General features: G+C 40.6%; 1 protein-coding gene across 2 annotated transcripts in view; it reads right to left on the bottom strand.

Annotated features, from left to right (window-relative positions):
- POLR3B (RNA polymerase III subunit B) overlaps nt 1-21,443 on the bottom strand; it is a 103,680-nt gene that overhangs the window by 54,738 nt on the left and 27,499 nt on the right. Inside the window, exons 11-16 of one of the 2 annotated variants that reach the window (XM_032416218.1) lie at nt 18,276-18,395; nt 16,445-16,579; nt 7,203-7,364; nt 4,358-4,558; nt 2,324-2,486; nt 975-1,128 (exon numbers count right to left, since the gene is read on the bottom strand). In XM_032416218.1, coding sequence (XP_032272109.1) covers nt 975-1,128; nt 2,324-2,486; nt 4,358-4,558; nt 7,203-7,364; nt 16,445-16,579; nt 18,276-18,395 — 935 coding nt within the window. The remainder of the gene's footprint in view (nt 1-974; nt 1,129-2,323; nt 2,487-4,357; nt 4,559-7,202; nt 7,365-16,444; nt 16,580-18,275; nt 18,396-21,443) is intronic. The other variant, XM_032416219.1, reaches the window with a different exon arrangement.

Below are 21,443 nucleotides of genomic sequence, written 5' to 3'. Positions count from 1 at the left end.
CAGTAAAACCACAGAGGCTTACGAAAGGTAAGGTACCGTCCTCAGCTGATATCCCTGGATGTCCCCCAAGGACGAGATACCCTGTCATATTCATCTCTGTGCCCCCACCTGTAGGCCGGTACCTGTGCATAGTAAGACCTTAAGATGTGCTGAATGACTAGAAGGTGCCTATCCACTGGGTCTACTGCGACTCGCTCGTGCCTCCGTGTTTTTTATTCTTGCCATCCCCGGCCTCTTTCCTTTCCTCCTTCATTGAGGTAACATGATCCCACTCATCCTTTAAAGTTCAGCTCACAGCAACAGAATACAGTGGGTAAGATCATGATTGTTAGAGTCAAATGAACTGTAAGGACTGTCAAGTAAAGAACAGACCCGGGGTGCCTGGGTGGCTCAGTTGGTTAAGCAGCTGCCTTCAGCTCAGGTCATGATCCCAGGGTCCTGGGATCGAGCCCTGCATCGGGCTCCCTGCTCAGCGGGAAGCCTGCTTCTCCCTTTCCCTCTGCCTGCCACTCTGCCTACTTGTGCTCTCTATCTCTCTGTCAAATAAATAAATAAAAAATATCTTTAAAAAAAAGAACAGACCCCACCACTACCTAGCCTCGGGTAAGTTATTCACGTCTCGTTCCTCATTTGTTAAACGAAAATAGTAATCCTCCCTTACACAGCTGAATGTAGTTAAAGCCTTACACGTGGTATATCTACTGAAATAATAAATAACGGCTAGCAAGCATTATTACGAGCATGGTTGGCTGTTATTAGTAATTATTTCTGCCTTTGCCCATGGACTGAGCTCTCTGAGGGCAAAGACTGATTCCCATTCAACTTTGAATCCTCAGCACCCAGGTGCATATCCATGAGGTGTCTGCTAACTGAAACTTCTCTCAACAACGAAAGAGGTGGAAGTGGATTCAAAGACAAAAACAAGCATATTTCTTTCAGAAGTAAACCTAAGAACTCTCTTCAGCAACTTGTACCTGCACAGCCTTCCTCCATCAGAGGAAATATAGACACATCGATCTGTGAGATTTGTTGAGATGGAAACGAACTCATTGATATATCCTGCTCTTCGCATCAGGCGAAACGTATTCACCAGCTTCCTGTGGTCTCGAATGACACCCAGGATGTTACCTGAGCAGAGAGAAGAACATGTATAAGAGCAACAAAGAATGGATCGCTTTGACTGAAAATACCCACGCAATAAAGCTGAGCAGCAGCCCCGAGTCGTCCTCTGAAAGCTCTGTTACTCGGCGGGGCAGCCAGGCCACGGGCTGCAGGAAAGAAACACAGGAGAGTGGCCATGGCACCCGACGACCTGAGTCTACGGGCAGTCCTACCACATGCTGGGCGGAGTCGCAAAAACTAGCCTCACGTTCCTCACCGGTCAGCACAATGCTGGGGGCAGAAACTCAGGGTCCAGATCCCCCAGGTTCGAACACTGGCTCAATCACTTCCACAGGGCTGATGGGAGGATGAAAGGAGTTGACCCTCCACAGTGCCCAGTAACAGCTACTCTTCAACTGCTCTTTGTGTCATCGTCATCTGAGAAATGAGGAAGACGGACTTTGGGCCCCAGGGTCAGCGTGAGGACTCAGAGGGGTCCCGGGTGACAGTGCAGAGTAAGAGCTCTGTCAGCGCTAGCCGCTGGGATATACTGAAGGAGGTGGCCAGGGAACAGCCCTGTTTTGCTGCTCAGCGGCCCGTACAGGGAAGGACTTAGGCCCCCAGAGTGGGAGGAAAGGGGAGAAGAGCACGGGAGCTAAGTGGTCAGGACGAGCGCCTGGAGGACACGTGAGGGCACAGGCAGCCAGACCACCAAACCCCAAGTACAAAGGCTGAGGCACACTCGCTGCCGAGGCTCCGGAGGACTCTGAAGGGGGCGAAAGAAGCAACTGAAGCATGAGCGGAAAGAGAGGGACCTCTTGCTACAGCCTGTTGACAATCCCTCACCGAGTGGCTGAATATAAGTCAACTGGCTGTCAGGGCTGATCTGACTGTTTTTGCAGAATGTCTCACATATTTAGCTTGAACTTAATGATACCGCGTTGAGCCTTTTCCGCTGTGGATCAGCTGGAGCTGTGAAAGGGCAGAAGGCAGCCAGTCTCTGCAATGCGATCTTGGGCTCTGACAGTGGGATCCTCTCAGACCCTGAGGACCTGGCCAGTGGGATAACGGTTTCTGTCACCATTTTTCTACCTTTAACTTAAGGCCCGCTGGGCCCAGAATTGAAGTTTATTTGTCCTTAAACACCTGGATGATAATGGCTCCCCTCTACCTTCCCACCCAAAGACTGACCAGGCTCCACAGGTCTCCATAACACACTCACCATTGAGAAAGACGAGAAACACATTTGGATAAGAGAGCTCTTCCCCACATAATAAATTCACATCTTCTACCCCCAGATTACTGGCTAATTTAACAATGGGTCCGTCTTCCATATCAGTTGTGATGTGTGTCATAAGGGCCAAGTTTTTCACCAAACCACAAGCCTAAAAGACAAAAGATACTCATTTCTAAGAATGGCCATTAGTACAAAGTACGGGGTTTGTATGTGAAAAAAGCTCACTGCTTTGTTGGCGGCAACGTAAAACAGTACAGCCTCGTAGGGGACACTCTGGAGATCCATACAAGAGACTTAAAAATGTATACACAGAGGAATTTATCCTAAGGTAATAAACAAGGATATAAACATAGATTTCACCATAGAAATGCTCAGCAAAGTACTATTTGAAATGGCAAATAAGAATGGCATGAACGTTCCCTCAAAAAAAATTGATTACATAAGCGGTTACTCCCCGACAACGGAACGCCATGGTCATTAAGATGACACTGTATAGAAAGAGTAAAGGAAAACACTGATAGATATGGGTACCTAAAAATATACAACTGGCCGGAAATGAGTCAACAATTAGTCAATGCCCAGTACTCTATAAAGCTTCTTGGTCAGAAAAGGCAAAGAAAAGACCGAAGAACCGCTCCGATTCAGAGACTAAGGAGATGTGGCAACTGGAAACAATGTGTAATCCTGGGCCAGAAAAGAGACACTGGTGGGGTAACTGGCAAGATTTGAATAAGGCATAGATTCTATAATCTATAGGTTATAATCCTGTTATCAATGTGAATTTCATAAGGTTGATAACTGAGTGACAGTCGTGTAAGATGTTCATATTTGGGGAATCTAGGTGAGGGACTATGGAAATTCTTTTTACTATTTTTGCAACTTTTGTGTACATCTGAAATTACTTCAAAGTGAAAAAGAAAATACTTTTAAATTTTTATGCAACCAAAAAACAATCTAAGACAAAACATGAACAAGGATTTAACACAGCAAGTAGAAAACAAAACACTTGAGACACGTAACGTGTAAGGATTGTATCTTTGATTCTTTGAAACCATCTGCTGTGGTGATGCACAAAATAGGTACTTCACGGAGGTTAGCTAAAACAAACTCTGGGAAATTCAGTGTTCCAAAGCCCAAGGGGTATAAGTTATGCAAATTTGACAAGCTGCATAATTCTAGTGTGAACTTCCATATGGTTTAAGATAAATTAGGAGAAGAATGATAATTTTCTAAAAATCTTAACTCTGTATGGACTTCTATTTTCACCTCCCCCGAGTCATAACAAATTCCCACACTCTGGAACTTGCATCTTTCACATGTCATAACAAACGTACTGCTTCATTCAGCAGAGATCTGTGGGGCCTCTACTGTGAACAAGGCTCTGTGCTAGGAGCTTGCGACAGAATGGGAACCTAACGAGGTTCCTTCCTCCGGAAGTTTATAGCGGACAACAAACACCAACAACGGTCGGCATGAAGGAAAAAGGGCTGTGATGCAGAACCTCCATCAGCTGCCTGGTTTTGTGCTCCCTGTTGGCTGCCACTACAAGTCTGGTGCCCTCTAAGTACACCCAAGGAAAATAAGGAGTTGCTTAAAAGGAGATCCCGGTGAACACCATAGAGTTGCTGCAGCAGTAATCTGCATATATCATCTCTTTTGGAAATACAGCCAGCATTTTGTGGGGGGAAAAAAAAGAGCGATCCCCGTGAACAAAGGTGAGGAGTCTATCAATGTTCCCTCACATTCTTATGGTTACATGGTTTGATTCTTGGGGACAGGCTAAACAAGCAAGAACACGGGGACCATATTTCTATTTAGGTGCGATACTAAATCAAAGGCCTCTGTCGGTACTGGTTTTCGAATGACACGGATGTTGTCCTGACAGGCTGCATCAGTTATTTCTCTGCCAGAGAAGTGGCTGACCCAAAAAAGGATATGGCCTGGAGGAATGGGGGCAGAAGCAGAACATCAGCAATATGCACCACCTCGGACATCGCTGAGACTCCGCGGCTACCTTACCTCCCCTTCAGGAGTGTCCGAAGGACAGAGCATTCCCCACTGAGACGGCTGGAGGGAACGAGGACCACTCACTTTCCTTGTTTTTTCAAACTGAGAAGAGATTCTTGTCATCATGCCCAGTGCAGATATATAAGACAAGCGAGAGAGAACTTGAGTCACACCCTGGCGGTCCATTTTAAATCTCTTTAGAGACCAATTTCCCTGTATAACGGGAAAAAAAAAAAAAAAAAGACATAAGACCACCCCTGATCTGCTCATATATTGCCTGAGACTTTGCAGTCACTCTGAGAGGTTCATCACAGGAACTATTTTTTTGTGAAATTAAAGCCATGATGTATATTCAGAAATCAAAATATCACAATTAAAATGAAAATTGAGCCAGGTCACTCACTGGGGTTTTCTAGCGCTTTCATGAATATCACCGTGTCTAGCAACCAGGTCAGAACGTTTTGATGTATCAACATTATCACATCACAGCGTTTACTTTCTGGAGAAGTAATTATATCCTGAACAAGCCAGTTCAACCAGAGATTTCCACTGGAAGCAGTAAGCTAATTAATAGAACACTAGCAATTTCTACACACATTTTAAGGTAAAAGTAGCTCGAAGCTCAAAGAGATAATTTCATAATATGCTATTATTTGGATGTCTTCCAAAATCTGTCTTTATTAGAGGAAAATATAATAGAAAATGACCCAAAAAATGATTCCAATAGCAGGTATCAGGGATAATGAATAAACTGTAGGCTTCTTAATCAAGGTTAAAAATTGTATATATATTTATTATATGAAGAAATACTATATATTTTCTGTGGCTATCATGTCAATCTTAAAATAGATTCATAGGAAATAAATCTTGAACATTTAGTTTATCTCCTACGCACTGAGTATACTGTGTTAAATATACACATTAAATACTCTGAAAGATAATTTAAAGATGAATGTTAGGAATGGTTAAATTTTCAATTCATGGCAACATGAACAGTAGAAAACAGTATGCATATAAAAGTGAAGTAGAAAATGTCCAAAAAAATTACTGATTCAATAATCTTTCTGATTCAAAAGAAAAAATTACATCTGCTAAATGGTGGATCTTCATTTTTCTTTTGAGATTCTGATGAAAGCTATGTCTGTTCTCTTGGGAAAAATGCACGTAGGCCCTCGAACACAAGATTTTACATCCCACTTCCAGGGAGGACTCATGGATCCCTGGCTAAAAACCCTAACAGGAGAAAAACTGCTTGAGTTTCAGAAGGAGATAAGGTAATGTGCTTGAATTAAAATATGGGACTCTGGGGGAGTTCCCTCACAAACTAAAGTTTAATCATTATTATTTAATATCTATCACTGCAGAAACTTGAGGTTTCCGATAACATGGAAGAGAGTTAAATATAGGAAGAAACTGTCCATTACACAGCAAAGAAACAGAGCGAACACATTTATTCCACGAGTTAACTTCTGTTGCTTTTTCAGTTAACTCCTTTTCTGCTCTGAAAGGGGGTAAGCTTGGTAAACCGACTGGTGCCCAGAGAGTAGGCGCGAGGAAGGTAAATAAATATTCTGCACAGAGCTAAAATAAGGCTGCAGCTGCTGGCAAATAGGAAGTAGGTGGGGAGTAAAGCCAAGATGTCCAACAAGAGGATCTGTTCTTGTATTCTGCGCGAGTCTTACAAAAGGGAGAGAAGAGGAACAGACAAGGAGTCTAAAACTGCTCTTCTGAGAAAACGTTATTTGTTGAAAATATGCTACTAATGGTAACACAGAATTTTAGAAGCTGATCCTCTCCCGGATGCCGACGCACTGGGGTCCACCTGCAACAAGGTCTACTGCAGACTTTTCGAGAAAGCAGTTTTCTCAAGGAGGTAAAGCAGTGTCACTAAGGGGCAAAAGAACTACTCTAAAAAGCTATCATGACCTGAAAACCATGGGTCGGGAAGCAAGGAGAAGTCATTCTACCAGACGTGTGTTCAAGCGCCCTTTGGAGGCTTCTCTCAAATATCCGGGGATCTACTTTCACACACGTTTGGGCCACAAGAGTTGAATGTGCCTAGGGCGGGCACAAAGGCCCCGGGTCAGCTCCAGTTAGAGGGAGCTGTCACTGCAGGGGCTGCCCGCACAGACCCGCTGGCGAGTTTCTAAAGACGCTCACTGCAGCAAGTCTGCCACTAATTCTTTCATTGTTAAGGGAATCGACGTGTTATTCCATACCATTCTGTTGGGGTGAAATCCCATCTGTAAAACCAATTTTATGTCTGGCATACAAAACACGACTAGACTTCATCAGATAGACCTATAGTTGTGATGCTTTAAGAAAGGGAGCCAAAACCCATCTGATAACCCTTTATGAACAGCCAGGGGCCCTGCACAGACAGCAGCTGCCCAGGCCTGAATTCATCACTCACGTGAGGAACAGCTGATAGCCCTTTGAGGAAAATAAACCTACAATGAAATGAAACATTTTGTATTGTTTTGGACAAAAGTTATCATTAATAAACCTACTTGCACTATGTCAGTTTTATTACAGAAAAAAATGGGAAGAAGTATCCATTAAAAGAATGGCTATTATCAGTTAAACAAAAAGATCTTTCCTCTACTTAAGAGGATCTGTTTTCTTATCGCCTTATAGAACAAGGACTATAATTTGGCAATAAAGCTACATAGTAGCAAAATTCCTAGTGATTAACATTTAAACTGTACACTGTCTTTCAAAGTAGAAAATTTATGATTTGTAAACAACCTTTAAATATATTTTTTCACCTAGAGTCCCCAAGTCCTTTAAACTTCCATTCCATGGAATAGATATATAACTAAGTCACAAAACCCTGAACAAATGACTGAAGACTTACTGTAGAAATGGCATTCACCATGCCGTTGGTAATCTGGTCCTGACGCATGTGCTTCACAACATCAAACTGAGCTGCTCTTTGCTTAGGAATCACCTGGTCTGCAATCTTCTTCATTTCAGAATTAAATTTTTTGAATAAATCTTCAAAAAGTAGTGATAAAAGCTAAAAAAAAAAAATATATATATATATATATATATATATATATATATATGGTGAACTTTCAAAATGCATTACTAGTCTATTTAATAAACTTTAGGTGTTTATTAAACTTTTTAAAAACGATGGGGGAAACTGCTTAATAATGAAGAAATATTTTAAAATTCTATTTGATAAATATGTACTTTTCTATGTGCTTATCACCATACTAGGCATTGGGAATAAGAGCAAAAAAAACGATGACACAATTTCTGCACTCAAAGACATTTAATTTAGACCAGTCACTTCCAGACTTTTAGATTTCACTGACCAGTGACCTAAGTTTTAATTTTACAAATAAAGATAACTAAAACCCCAAAAAGGGGGTGTGGGAGAAGAATTACCGTTAAAAGAAAGTCTGACAACACCAAAGATGTGGTGTCATTTGGACCTCTCCTATATCCCTGGTAAAAATGTAAATCGGTACAACTACTTAGAGGACAGTTCGCCATTAATCTAGTCTTCCCTAAGCCTCCTCAGTTCCTCCCCTAGGTACATCCCCACAGCAGAGCTTCTCAAACTTCAGCATGCATGTTAATCACGATCAAGGATTGTTAAAACCAAATTGCTGGCCCCACCCCTACAGTTTCTAATTCAATAGGTCCAAGAATTTGCATTTCTAACGAGTTCCCAGGAGATGCCAGAGCTGCTGGTGGGGGAAGGGCACCTTGAGAATCACTGCCCTCCAGAAATGTGCATCTGTATACAGATACAAGATGTTCACAGCATTATTTGTATGAGCTAAAAACTGAAAGCCATACAAATAATATTTAGTTAGACAAATTGTGGCATACTCTGAAATGATGGAACACTATAAAGCAATGAAAATGAACAAAAATGAAATGAAATGAACAAGATCATGGCTGGATCTTTAAAAGTGTAATATTGAGTGAAAGAAGCCACACACAAAAGAATATGTATGGTATGATTCCATTTACATAAGGCTTAAAACCAGCAAAACTGAACTCGAATTCTATGGCAAAACTCTAGCGAAAAGCAAGGACATGAATACCATAAAAATCAGGCTAGGGGGAGGATTTTGATCAGTCTCGATGAGACTTGTGGGGGAGACTTGTGGGGGAGACTTCTACTAAAGATCAGTCTGGATGAGACTTGTGCGTGTTGTGGGGGAGACTTCTACTAAAGTGTTCAAATGATTTTACTTTTCGATCTGAGTGCTATTTACAAAAGTATTTGTTTTGTAACAATTTGGTAAGCTGAAATTTATGTTTCAGGCACTTTTCTGTCTGTGTGTCATATCTTCTTATAAAAAGGTTATAATACAATACCCACCAATTACTCTGACATCATATCTCATTTTTCAAAAGGACATTTTAACATCAAAAAATGGCAGAGCAAATAATCTCAGAAGAAAACCCCAAAAAAGTAAATACAATTTGCTTGATAAAACTCATACCAGCCATCCTTGCTCATTCTTCTCCAGACCAGTGAAAACTGGACCACGGACTCACACCAATCCTCAGACCAGTGGTCTGGGCACAAGTCTACATAAGCAGAGAATGATGTAAAGGCAACAGAGACCAAAGTAAAGTTTGAAACAAGACAGTTCAGCCTATGCTAGAAAAAAAAATAAAGTATTTAAGCCCTCACGCTAAGATTATTGGATGACAGTATTAATGACTGATTTCATGAAACAGATGAACAGCAGAGGTGGAAAGAAGGCTAGGATCTGAAGGGAGTGGAGGGCTTAAGAAAGATTTGCAAATTCCATATCCAGTAGGAAGTAGAAAGCCAGAAAACAATATCCCTTCCACTCTAATAATAAAAAAAGATAAATCAACTACAAAAATCATATTATTTCTGGAGTCCAGCTGAGAGGTAAGGTTGCAAGGCACCCAGGGGAACTGAATACAAGGGGTGACAGTCTGTCTAGGGAGAGACAGGACACATGACAGAGATGACGTCTGCCGCAGAAGAAATAGGACAAAATTTTAAGGACTTCTCAAATGCCAAATGTGAGCTACCATGGAAGCTTAGAACCCTTCGGAACCTCAGACACAAGAGGATCTGCACTCACAAGTTCTTTTCCATGGAGTGCTCCCAAAAGACTGGAGTCAAACAAAAGACTGAAAAAGATTCTTTCATTGGAACAAGCAAAAAAACCTATTTCCCTGGACTTTTGCTCAGATGAACTGTCAGGAAACCCTCCTGCCAATATAGTTCCAGGATAAAGGGGACATGCACTGAGAGAGGGATAGAAGCCTTCTGTCCCTGAGACTGGAGAGGAAAGCCCCCCTGCTCCCACCATAAGCCTTACATCCAGTAATAAGCAACGGCAAACCTACTGCTGGAGGAAGGCCAGCAAACCCTCTGGCCACCAATTCCAGGAAAAAGTACAAGGCCAGATGGAGGAGGAAGAGAAGCCAAACTGCATCTTTCCCTGGGAGAGGAACAGGAAACATGCTTGGGTCAAGGATCCTGCACTGTACATAGCAGGGGCTGGAAACCGTAGGGAAGGGCAGGAGACTGAAATCTTTGCTTTATAGAATTGCGGAATAGGACAGAATGCCCATTCTTACCACTTCTATTCAACACGGTATTGGGGGTACCATTCAGTGCACTACGGCAAGAAAAAGAAAATATATAAATGTTGGAAAGGAAGAAGTAAAACTGTCATTACTTGCAGATAAACTGTATGTCCACATAAGAAATCCCAAAGTCTTAAAAAAAAAAAAAAAAACTACTAGAACCAGTGAGTTTAGCAAGCCTGCAAGATACAAGGTTAGTATACAAAAAGAAATTTATTTGAATTTTTTATAAAGATTTATTTATTTGAGAGAGAGAGAGGGAAGGAGAGCACGAACAGGGGGCGGGACAGAGAGGGAGAGGGAGAAAGAATCTCAAGCAGACTCAATGAGGAGCACGGGGCCCAATGCAGGGCTCTATCTCATGACCCTGAGATCATGACCTGAGCCAAAACCAAGAGTTAGGCGCTTAACTGACTGAGCCACCCAAAAAGAAATTGTATTTAAAACATTACTGAGAGACATTAAAGAGAATCTCAATAGCAAAGATATACTATGTTCGCGGATTAGAAAATTCAGTATTATTTAGATGTCAATTCTAACCCAAATTATTCTATAAATTTAATCAAAATCTCAATAAAAAAACTAGCAGGCTTTTTTTTTTAATGGAGATGCTTATTCTAACATTAAAATAAAAATGTTAAAACTCCTAAGTTTATGTTGATAGAAAGAAAAAAAAAACCCCTTCCTCTGTGGAAGAAACGAGCGAGCTAAATCAGTATTCCGTAAACTGGTTTAAAAAAAAAAAAAATCTAGCAAGCATTTACCCTGCCTTTCCCCTATAAATTATGTCTCAGAGTAACCAAAGAGATGATAATGGAAAGTATTCTTTATTGAAAATTCTAGCTAAAAAAAAGCAGAAAGAGTAAATTAGAGTATCACTATTTTGCGTGCCCTAATCAAACAATGGATAATGGAATGATCATCATCAGCTGTTAAAACCATCAGAAGAAAAGCTGATGGGGAACTTTACAAAAGATGAGTCAGGGCCCCAAACACCTAAACCCAGTGATCAATTCCAATGACACAAAGTGTAGATACAACCAGTCATATTCTTCCTGACAGGATACAACGGCAGTCTAGCCAAAAAAATAAAGATCTAGCCTCTGAATTTAACTCCTGGTTTACAAGAAATTTAAAGGAGAGAGAAATATAGAGGAATATATATATATACACATAAAGACACCATGAGGATACCATCAGCAGAATCCCGAATTTAAAAAAAAAATCTTTAAATCGATAAGAAAGATGCAAGTCAATACCACAAGGAGATGCCACTTTACACCCACGAGGGAAAAGTGTTCGAAGTCTGATACTAAGGCATAGGATGGAGATCATGAGGAACTCCTACATAGTACAACATACAAATATTTGGGAAACTAGTTTGACATTCTCCAGTTAAACTGAAGATTTAACTTGACTCCAGGACTAGGCATTCCTATTTGTAGAAATTCTTGCATGTGGGCACCAGAAAATATAAGAATGTTAATATTTTTTTAAAAGGGAAATCATACAAAGGAATGATCGGTAGAATAATCTTTATTTATCATAAATATATATCTTTATATATTATTTATCATAAATATATATTATTTATATTTATCATAAATATATTATAAATATTTTATTTATTATAAATATAAAAAGATTTATCATAAATATGTTATTCATAAATACATTTATGTTATTTATCATAAATTATCATAAATATATTTGTTTTTTATCATAAATGTATCTATATCTTCTATATCACATCATATTCCATATATACAACAGAATATAATATAAAACTGGAAGTACAGTGACATGCAACAATATAGATATTAAAAACAATGCTGAGTGAAGAAAAATGTTACAGAAAAATGTATATGGTATGAATCTATTTTTACAAAACTCAAAAATAAGCAAAACTTATATTGCAATAAAATATTTAAATATTTAAAATTTTTTAAATTAAAAATTTAATGATGTAATAAAAAAAGTGCAAAAATTCAGGATGGGGGAAAAAAGAGGAATAGAATAAGGAAGAAATACATCGGTAAATGGAATGGTATTAATAACGGTTGATTATTAAGAATTACTTGAGAGCGGCTCTGAGGGTGATTTTGTTCGTACCCTTTGTAACCGACATATGTAACATTTCAATTTTTATTTTCATGTTAAAATTACGTAATAAAAATTAAATGATAGTAAACCATGGTGACTATCTGAAACAGTGTAAGCACAGAAGCCAAATCAATGAAATGGAATGGAATGAAATGGAATAGGAAGTCCTAAAAACAGACAGGATGGTTCTGTCTCCAGAATTGGTAGAGTAGCTCCTATCAGATGGACTCACCTGCTGATAATAGTTATAAACTCCAGACAAACTATTAAAACTACCTGAAGTCACCGGAGATTGTCCAAAAGCAGGCAGAAACTGGAGGAAAGCCAACGTTTCTCAGAAGTGACTGGCACTGGGTGCATTTCCTGTTTTTAAGGCTTTTCAATTAAGGGGAGGCCACATTGGTAAGAAGGGTCCAAGGTACGTTGAAAAGCTAAACCTCGGACAGAGACCCGCAATCTTACTGGATTGAAGACCCAGATGAAAAAGATCTGAGCTACGGGAGAAAACCCCCAAATTATGTGTGTAAACTTAGCCCAAATCTCTGACTGACCCCTGAGGTGTGGCCCAAGTCTGGGTGGAGGTTGTAACTGCTTCTTCCAATACAGTAGAAATAAAGCTGATAAATAATTAGGTCACTAAGGCCAGATGGGTTCTGGCCTCATTCATGGGAAGCATTCGTGCGGAGCCCAGAGCCACCCGATGGCACAGCACTGGACAGGTCAGGTCCTAGCCAAGAGCCTTCCAGCCCTCCCCACACCTGTTAGCGGAACACTACCAACTGACCTCCATCAACACCATGTGAAACAGAAGAATCAAACAGCCAAATCCTGCCTGAACTCCTGACCCACAAAACTGTGAGTTAATAATGTTTTAATGGTGGTTGTTTGGGGATAGCATGCAACGTAGCAACAGACAACCAGAACACCATTTATAAAAAGTTCTTGAAACTAAAGAGGTGGCTCACTACTAATAAATAGCAGGTTCACTTCTTCAATAATCAAATATAATGGATATTACAAGTACTTAAGTTCCTCTGTAAAATTAATTCGTTTTTTTTTTCCCCTTTGTAGGCATTTTTTCCCTTTAAAAGAGGAAGAAAAAAGCTTGACATATCTAATGTAAGTTACCTAACAAAGCATTAAAGTAATATCACAGGGGTGTGACATATACACTGTCTACTTACAAGGGAATTCTGAAACTCAGTGAAACCAGGTAAGCTAAAGATTTTCCAAGTTCCATACTGACTATATTCTTCAATGTTTCTAACCCGTAGGTAGTTTTTGGCCTCACAAGGAAGAAGATACTGAAAGCCAAAGAGTCTTCTCGAGCACCTTACTACTGAAGTAAGAATTTCCCAAGTGGAATGTGATTTTAAGTTAGGCATGTCCTTCCACTTTTCTACTAAAATCAGCTTTGCAGAGAGGAAAGCCAGGATCCTCGACTTGTATGTACCATGTCAGAAGTGTTCTAAAAAAGAAAACTTCCTCCTCGGAGAGCTTAATCCCTTCTCCCACTCAGACCCAGCAGCTTCACTCATGGGAAGGAAGGATGTGGGAATGGAAGCAGGGGCGGAGGGGTGAGTGGGATGAAGACGCCCCCACTGCAGCAACTTCCTGTGCAAACTGGCAAAAGGGGACTTGAGTAAGCGTCCTGGATAGAAGCAAGTGCCCTTCACCTAAACCACAGAAGCCCGGCTCCATTTCAATTAGCCCCTTACACTTAGACTTTTGTGTCTCAAAGTATGACAGAGATTTTTGGACTCCAGCTGAATTCGTTGTGGCCCCCTGCTTCAAACACAAGGAAACGCACCTCATCCTAAACAAGTAAAACACAAGGGCACGCTCAACAGAACGACTGCCTCATTAGATTTCTTTCTCCACCTCTAGATTTTCGGTTTAAGAGAAATTCCGTTCTCCAGTTCACAGGGCAGTGAGAGACTACAGGGCCACGCTGCACCATAAGCCACATTATTCAGGTCAAGAGTAAAATGATTAAAAGAGATGAAGCGCTGGTGATAATATTCAACACCTTTCCTTGCTGGTACGAGGCCTTCCTGCCTTCTTACGACAGGAACACTAAAGAGCAAATTATATTTAAGGGGAAAAAAAAAATGCTGACAGCTCATCAATTGATTTGCAATGAAAATGCTAAAAAAAATTAATAAAGAAGTTAAGCTGCTGAAATACAGTTTCACCAATTAGCTTAATGTCAGAGAATTCTAATTAGGCGCCTTGAGATTGCTATTTAGTGTTAAGCCTTCAGAGTGCCAAATTCTCCTTTTCACACAAACTGGTTGCAAAATTAAAGACATTAGGCAGCCTTAATTACATTATCAGAACAGCTGGGATTAGGCAATCTCTGAAGTCAAGACGGCAGTCTTTTGTCACAGGGTGAAAATCCCTGGCTTTCCTGGGTGCCGGATTTTTGGTGCCGTTCCATATCTCACCCATACAAAGCAAGCTGCATTAGAAACAAAAAATTCACAGACAAAGAATAGAGTAATGCTCAGCAAATAATGAACACATTACCGAAAAAGAAAAGGTAGGTGAAAAGATTAAGCCTGAAATTGGTAGGTTTTGCTCACACCTCTACTGGCGGCCGGCCTGCCAGCCCTCTGGTGGCAGAAAGACTGAGGGAAAGCTCTGTGAACCCACTTGGCCAGTGGAGGCAGCGCTGTTATCTAAAGCTGAAGCACATTTATACTCCCTCGTCCCATGGGGTGTGAAATTAGCAGCTATTGTTTTTACACATTTTTGCCAACACAATGCCTTTTATGTCTTTACATTGTTTATAAAGCAATGTTTTCTTGCACATGGGAACCCTCTTTTTAATTCTAATTTTTTAAGCAACAGGATAGTCTCTCCTCTCCTGACTCCATTCCTTATTCCTCTAAACAATCAACATTTTTTTAATGGCCTCATTTAACAGCATGGTTTTTTCCAATTAAGAAACTGTAAAGATTGGGATTGATGGTGGTGGGGATACCATAATACCCTGAACAGAGGTCAATCTGAAGGTGGCGGAAAAACCCACCTGCTAGCACCGACCATTACCCACACAGAACTTCTCCAGTAGTCCAGACAGTAACCCTTTTCTAAAATCTAAAATTGCTATCATTTTTTAATCCTAGTTTTTAAATTTTAGTTGTAGTATCTGTTATCCTAGCCACCATCATCTGTCATCTGGAATACTGCCACAGCCTCCGAACTGGGTCACTTCCTGGCCTGTTCGTCTCCAAATCTGATCTTCCTAAACTGAAAATCAGAGCCTGTCACCTCCCTGGTTAAAACTCTTCAATGGTTTTCCACAGCATGGAAAACTCAATCCAAACCCCCTTCCATGGCCCACGCGCTAGTTCTCCAATGTCCTCCTCATCCCCACACCTCATGCAGTCCAGCTTAGTGATCCTCCTCCAGCTCCCCAGGCCGGAACTGTGCGGGGACGGACGCACTCGCAAGGGTCTCTTGCTGGAATGCAGTTCCCAAGGCTGCGAGAGACGGACTTCTTCTCATTCAAGTCTAGGCGGGAATGTCTGAGGGCTCAGCTTAAAATACATACTTTTTTCAAAGAGATCTTTCCTGATCATCCTGACGAAGTAACATCCCTTTCCTCCACCAACACCCCAGCTCTCAACATTAGCCTGTTTGGGGTTTTCTTTAAACACATAAGACTGTTGCCTATTATCTCATTTCTTTCCTGTTCACTTGTTCACTGCCTCTCTCTCCTACCAAAATGCACGTTTGAAAGCAGGTGCCTCACAGAGTGTCACTCACTGACACATCCTCTGGTGCCTAGTAGCTTTACATGGGGATTCGAGAGATGAATCTCAGTGATTCCTGTCCTCAATGAGCTTACTGTCTAAGCGGGGGGAAGAAGCTTGCAGGTGAAGAATCATGTATACTTCAGCATGTAAGTAAAGACCTGAACCAAGTGCCACTGGCATTTGGAAGACAGAGCAACTAACTTCTCCTGGGATTCACAAAAGATTTCAGAGAGGGTGACTCCAAGAATGAAGAATGGGCAGGAGCTCCTCACTAGGGGGAGGGAAGAGGGAGACGAGGCAGGGACCACTAACTCGAAGGCAGGGAGGATGAAAGAGCATCCCGGTGTGCTTGGGAAGGTGGAAGTGGCCTGTCTGGGCAGAAGCAAGGCTGGAAAGGTGCACTGATGCAGGATACCAGGGATCCTGGGAGCCCTGCTCAAGAGGCTACACTTGGTTCTGTAGAGCCGTCAAACTTCCGTAATTCCACAGAGGAGTTGCAGGGGAAGGAAAAGTAGGCAGGGAGGCTCCCCTTTTATTTAATATTGGGATTCCGAGGAAGCATGCATGCTTTGGAAAACCTTGAACCCCACACCTGAAGCTCAGGCCTGCTGACATAAAGTAATTCAATCACCTGTCCTGCCAACTCCAATCGCTTGTTACCATAGTAGTCTCGGTCATCCACTTTATTATCTCCTTGGGCCAGAATTACTCTTCGCACCATCACAGCAGTGTAGATACACTTCGCTCGGAAATTGAATTCTTTAACCTGTAATTCAGGAGTTAGAAAAAATTTCGGAGACAATGCATGTTAACCACTACCAACTCCTTCCTTCCCTGTACATGTCATGTCACTCCTCCAAAGAGGTGGCGCCCGCCAACCCTCCTTGGGCCAATCTGCGAACTTGTACTTGCCACTTCCTTTCTCTGGGTCCCCAGGCACCAGGGCAGAAGGCCAGGACACTCTGCTGGGGACAGAGGGCTGCTTGGAAAGGCACTGGAGAGCCAGAGACACTCACTCTTGCTTTTGACTTTTAAATGGTCTTTCCAGTCATCCAGAGGAGTTTAAAATTCCGTTGAGTCCCAGATTTCATATTAAGAATTTTCTAATTCTTTGAATTAGCTCAAAACACCTACAACTGGCAGCCCAAGGGCAGAATCAGAGATCTGTATGTTTTTTAGCCAGCAAGATGTTTTAAAATAAGAAATTCCTGTGTTTAGGTGGTCACTGTCCACTTCCACAGAGCCCTTGACTTTCCTTTATGATCAACTCCTGAACGTAGAGAGAGTATGTAACCCCTGAATTAGATCATTCATGAAAAATACACGTGGTAACTCATTATAAACCAAACTATTTGGTTAGCAAGATTGTCTAACAAATAATTCTATCACTTAGAAAAAGAGTAACATTATATTAGAGAGGAATGATTACTCTTGCCCACACCCCACATGCCAACATGACCAACCTCTATTTAATGATAAATGAATAAGAAGTAAATACAATTGACCTTTGAACAACACGGGTTAGGGGCACTGACCCCTCACACATTCAAAAATCTGTGTATAACTTTTAACTCTGCCAAAACTTAATTACTACTAGCCTACTGTTGACCAGAAGCCTTACTGAGAACATAAACAGTAAATTAACACATACTTTGATTGTTATATACTATTTTCTTATAATAAAGTAACACACACAAAAGAAAATTTTATTAAGAAAATCATAAAATACATTTGCAGTGCTGTACTATACTTACTGAAAGAAAAAAACAACACATTTGTAAGTGGGCCCATGGAGTTCAAACCCGTGTTATTCGAGGGTCAACTACATCAAGGGTGAGAAGATGGATTCTAGCTCTCTCTCTGACCAGTAACCAGCTGGGGGACAAGACAAACCATCCAGCTTGTCTGGACCCGAGCATCTTCACTGCAAGTAAAGGAGGCTGGACGATGTGACCTCTAAAATTCAAGGTCTAAGAGGTGAACCATCCAGGATTTTAAAAAGTATGGTGGTAATGGTAACACAACAGTGAGAATGTACTCGAGGCCACAGAACTGTACACTTAAACATGGTAAATTTTATGTTACGTATTTTACAATAAAAGAGAGTATATGAGCAAGGCACTGTAAGCTTGTTTCATTTAAAAACATCTAACACCATCTCTGTCCTTCAAAACCATGAAATCGAGTAGCAGCACTCATACATGTCTGAATACAGGAAACTAATTTTAGATTGAAACAAGACCCACGAGAAAATAAACACGATGCTAATGACAGCATACGGCTAACATTCCCGAAGTTCAAATAAACTACTGATAACAGAAGGTGATTTCCAGGGGGCAGCCCAGTCTTTTTACGGTCTCTCTCTTTTCTTATGGAACTAAATAACGTAAACCTGCACTCAAAGTTCTTCAGCAGACGGGCCCCGGAGGACCACAGTTCTCAGCTGCACAGGTGCTACTCACCGGCACGTGCGTCAGGATGGTAGAAGCCAGGAGCTCTCTTGCCTCTTCTATCTTTGTCTTCTTTGGTCCACCTCCCCACATCCTTTGCCTCCTTACTTTGTTCCCTATATATTTTAATGCCTATAAAAACAGAATATCATGATGTTTGAATGACACCCATCGGAGGGAATTTATTAAACACCTACCCACACAAAACACTATAAACAAAAAGATGAGGATCCTAGCTACAGAGAATGCTGCATGAGGCTTAGTCAAAAATCAACATTCGTCTTGAATCAATAACAAAGTAGCATTATATGCTGTCCCTTAAACTAGTTCCCTTTTTATAATTTGCTTTCTTACTACAAAATTGATACATGATCACTGTAGGAAATTTAGAATATACAAGTGAAAAGATGTGTATATACACACACATATATATACACATTATGTACACAAAGCCACCAACCCTCCACCCAGAGAGAACCACAGTCCACAGTTAATATTCTGGAGCTGTACTTTTTTCCCCCCAAAAAGGAATCACAGCATGTGAAGACCTCTATCCTGAAAGCTGCAGAGCACCCCTGAGGGAAAATAAAACCTAAGTAAATCAAGGGTTGCGCTGTTTTCATGGACTGGAAGCTTTAATAGTATTAAATGGCTTACTGTTAAAATTCTCTCCAAACTGACCAATAGACACATCGTAACTGTTCCTGGAAATTAATACTCCTGGCAGGTTTTTTAAAAAACAAAAATAAGGGATGCCTGGGTGGCTCAGTCAGTTAAACGTCTGCCTTCAGCTCAGGTCATGATCCCAGGATCCTGGGATCGAGCCCCACATTGGGCTCCCTACTCCGCAGGGAGCCTGCTTCTCCCTCTGCCTGCCATTCCCCCTGCTTGTGTGCACTCTCTCTTTCTCTCTGACAAATAAATAAAATCTTTAAAAAAGAAAGATTAAAAAAAACAAAAAACAAAAATCGATTGATTCTAAAATTGACATGCAAGTGCAAAAGACCTAGAATAGCTGAAACACTCTTGAAAGAGTAAAGTTGGAGGATTTATACTACATGCTTTTGATTAGAAAGCTATGGTAATCAAGACAGTGTGAGAATGGCATAAGGGCAGACAGATCAATGGAACAAAATATGTCCAGAAATAAACCCATGCTTTTATGGTCCGAGGATTTTTGACAAAAGTGCTAAAGCAATTAAACAGGCAGGGGAAAATCTTTTCAACAAATGTTGAAATATCTACATCTAAATATCTACAAAGTAAAAAATTAACTTTGACCCCTACCTCACACCAAATAACAAAAATTAGTTTAAGTGGATTTTAGACATAAATATAGAAACTAAAACTATAAAGCTTCTAGAAAAAAAACCAGAATATATTCTTGCCCTTAGGGTAGGTGAAATTTCTTTACACAGGACACAGAAATTGATAACCATAAGATAACAAAAACCTCTTGATAATTAGATTTAATCAAAATTAAAACTACTCATCAAAAGACACAGTTACAATAATGAATAGGGGAGCAATGGACAGAGTGAAAATAGTTACAATAATAAATCTGACAAGGGAATTATATCCAGGATACTTTTTTTAAAAAGGGGACTCTGAAATTCAGTACTAAAAAGACAACTCAGGGCGCCTGGATGGCTCACTCGGTGAAGTGTCTGCCTTCGGCTCAGGTCATGATCCCAGGGTCCTGGGATCGAGCCGCGCATCGGGCTCCCTGCTCTGTGGGGAAGCCTGCTTCTCCCTCTCCCATTCCCCATGCTTGTGTTCCCTTTCTCGCTGTGCCTCTCTCTGTCAAATAAATAAATAAAATCTTTAAAAAAAATAATAAAAAAAATAAAAAGACAACTCAGTGAGGAAAACAAGCAAAAGATTTGGATACTTCATGAACAAAGTCAGTAGTGAGTCCACGAAAAGTGTCCAACATCATTAGTCATCAGGGAAATACATATTAAAACCATAGCAGTGTAGACACCACCCAATACCTAGTAGAATGGCTCAAGTTGAAAAGACAGATAAGACCAAAAGTCGGTGAGGACATGAAGCAATCAGAACTCTCACACATTGGGGGGCGCGGGGGCGGTGAGGGGAGAACGGACTGCAAAATGATACAATTACTTTGGGAAAAGGTTTAGCAGTTATAAAAGTTACACACACAACTGCTCTTTGATCCAGCAATCCTATTTGTAGGTATTTATCCAAGAGACATGCTGACCTGTTCAGGCAAAGACTTGTACAGGAATGTTTATAGTAACTTTATTCATAAGACCCAGAGTGACAAAACGAAATGTCCATCGACAGGAAAAGATAAACTGTTGGACAGTCATACAATGGAATACTACTCAGCAATAATGGACAAATGACATAAAATATCACCCGGTACACTCAGCAGAAGAAACTGGACGCAAAAAGAGTATATTCTTCACAATTCCATAAAGTTCTAAAATAGGCAACATTAACCTGTGGTGAAAAATCAGAACAGCAGGGAAGAAAATCAGAGGAGGGAGGTGAAAAGGACTAAGAAGGGACATGAGGGAACTTCCCGGGGTAATGGAAAAATATTCTACATCTTATGCAAAATTATGTACATTTGTACATTTCAGCACACATAAATTCTACCTAAAAAATGAAGTATTAAAAACTAATCAAATAGTGGGTGTGAGGAGTAGGTGGAGATTTAGATGAAACAAAAATGGCAGAGTGTTGGTAATTACTGAAGCTGGGTGATGGGCACAGGAGGGTTCATAATACTCTTCTGTATACTTTGTGTATGTTGAAGTTTATCCACCATAAAAAGTTTTTAAAGAAGAGGACAATTTTCTAACAACAATGAATGCATTTTTTTTTTTTTAAACTGGCTTTCAGTTAGTCAGAGGAAAGGTCTGGGATTCCTGATTCTTTATCTTGGAATTCCTGTCCATGATTATGTGCCTGGGAAATCTCTGTGCTTCAAAACCTAGCTCAAGTGTCACTTCCTCACCCCACTCCTTTTTCTCTGCTTTGTGAATTCCCTACGTAGAAAGAACTAAGTGCTTTCATTCCGCTTCAGACCACACTATATTTTAACTATTTACAGGTATGTCACTCCTACTAGATGTTGTGTCATCTTTTTCTTTGATTCCTGATGACTAGCTCAGGGCCGGGAAAGGAATGGAACTCCTCTGTGGTAAG

The sequence above is a fragment of the Phoca vitulina genome, unplaced genomic scaffold, assembly GCF_004348235.1.
Source record: "Phoca vitulina isolate PV1807 unplaced genomic scaffold, GSC_HSeal_1.0 scaffold19, whole genome shotgun sequence".
Lineage (NCBI taxonomy): Eukaryota > Metazoa > Chordata > Mammalia > Carnivora > Phocidae > Phoca > Phoca vitulina.
This window is presented reverse-complemented; position numbering and strand designations above follow the sequence as displayed.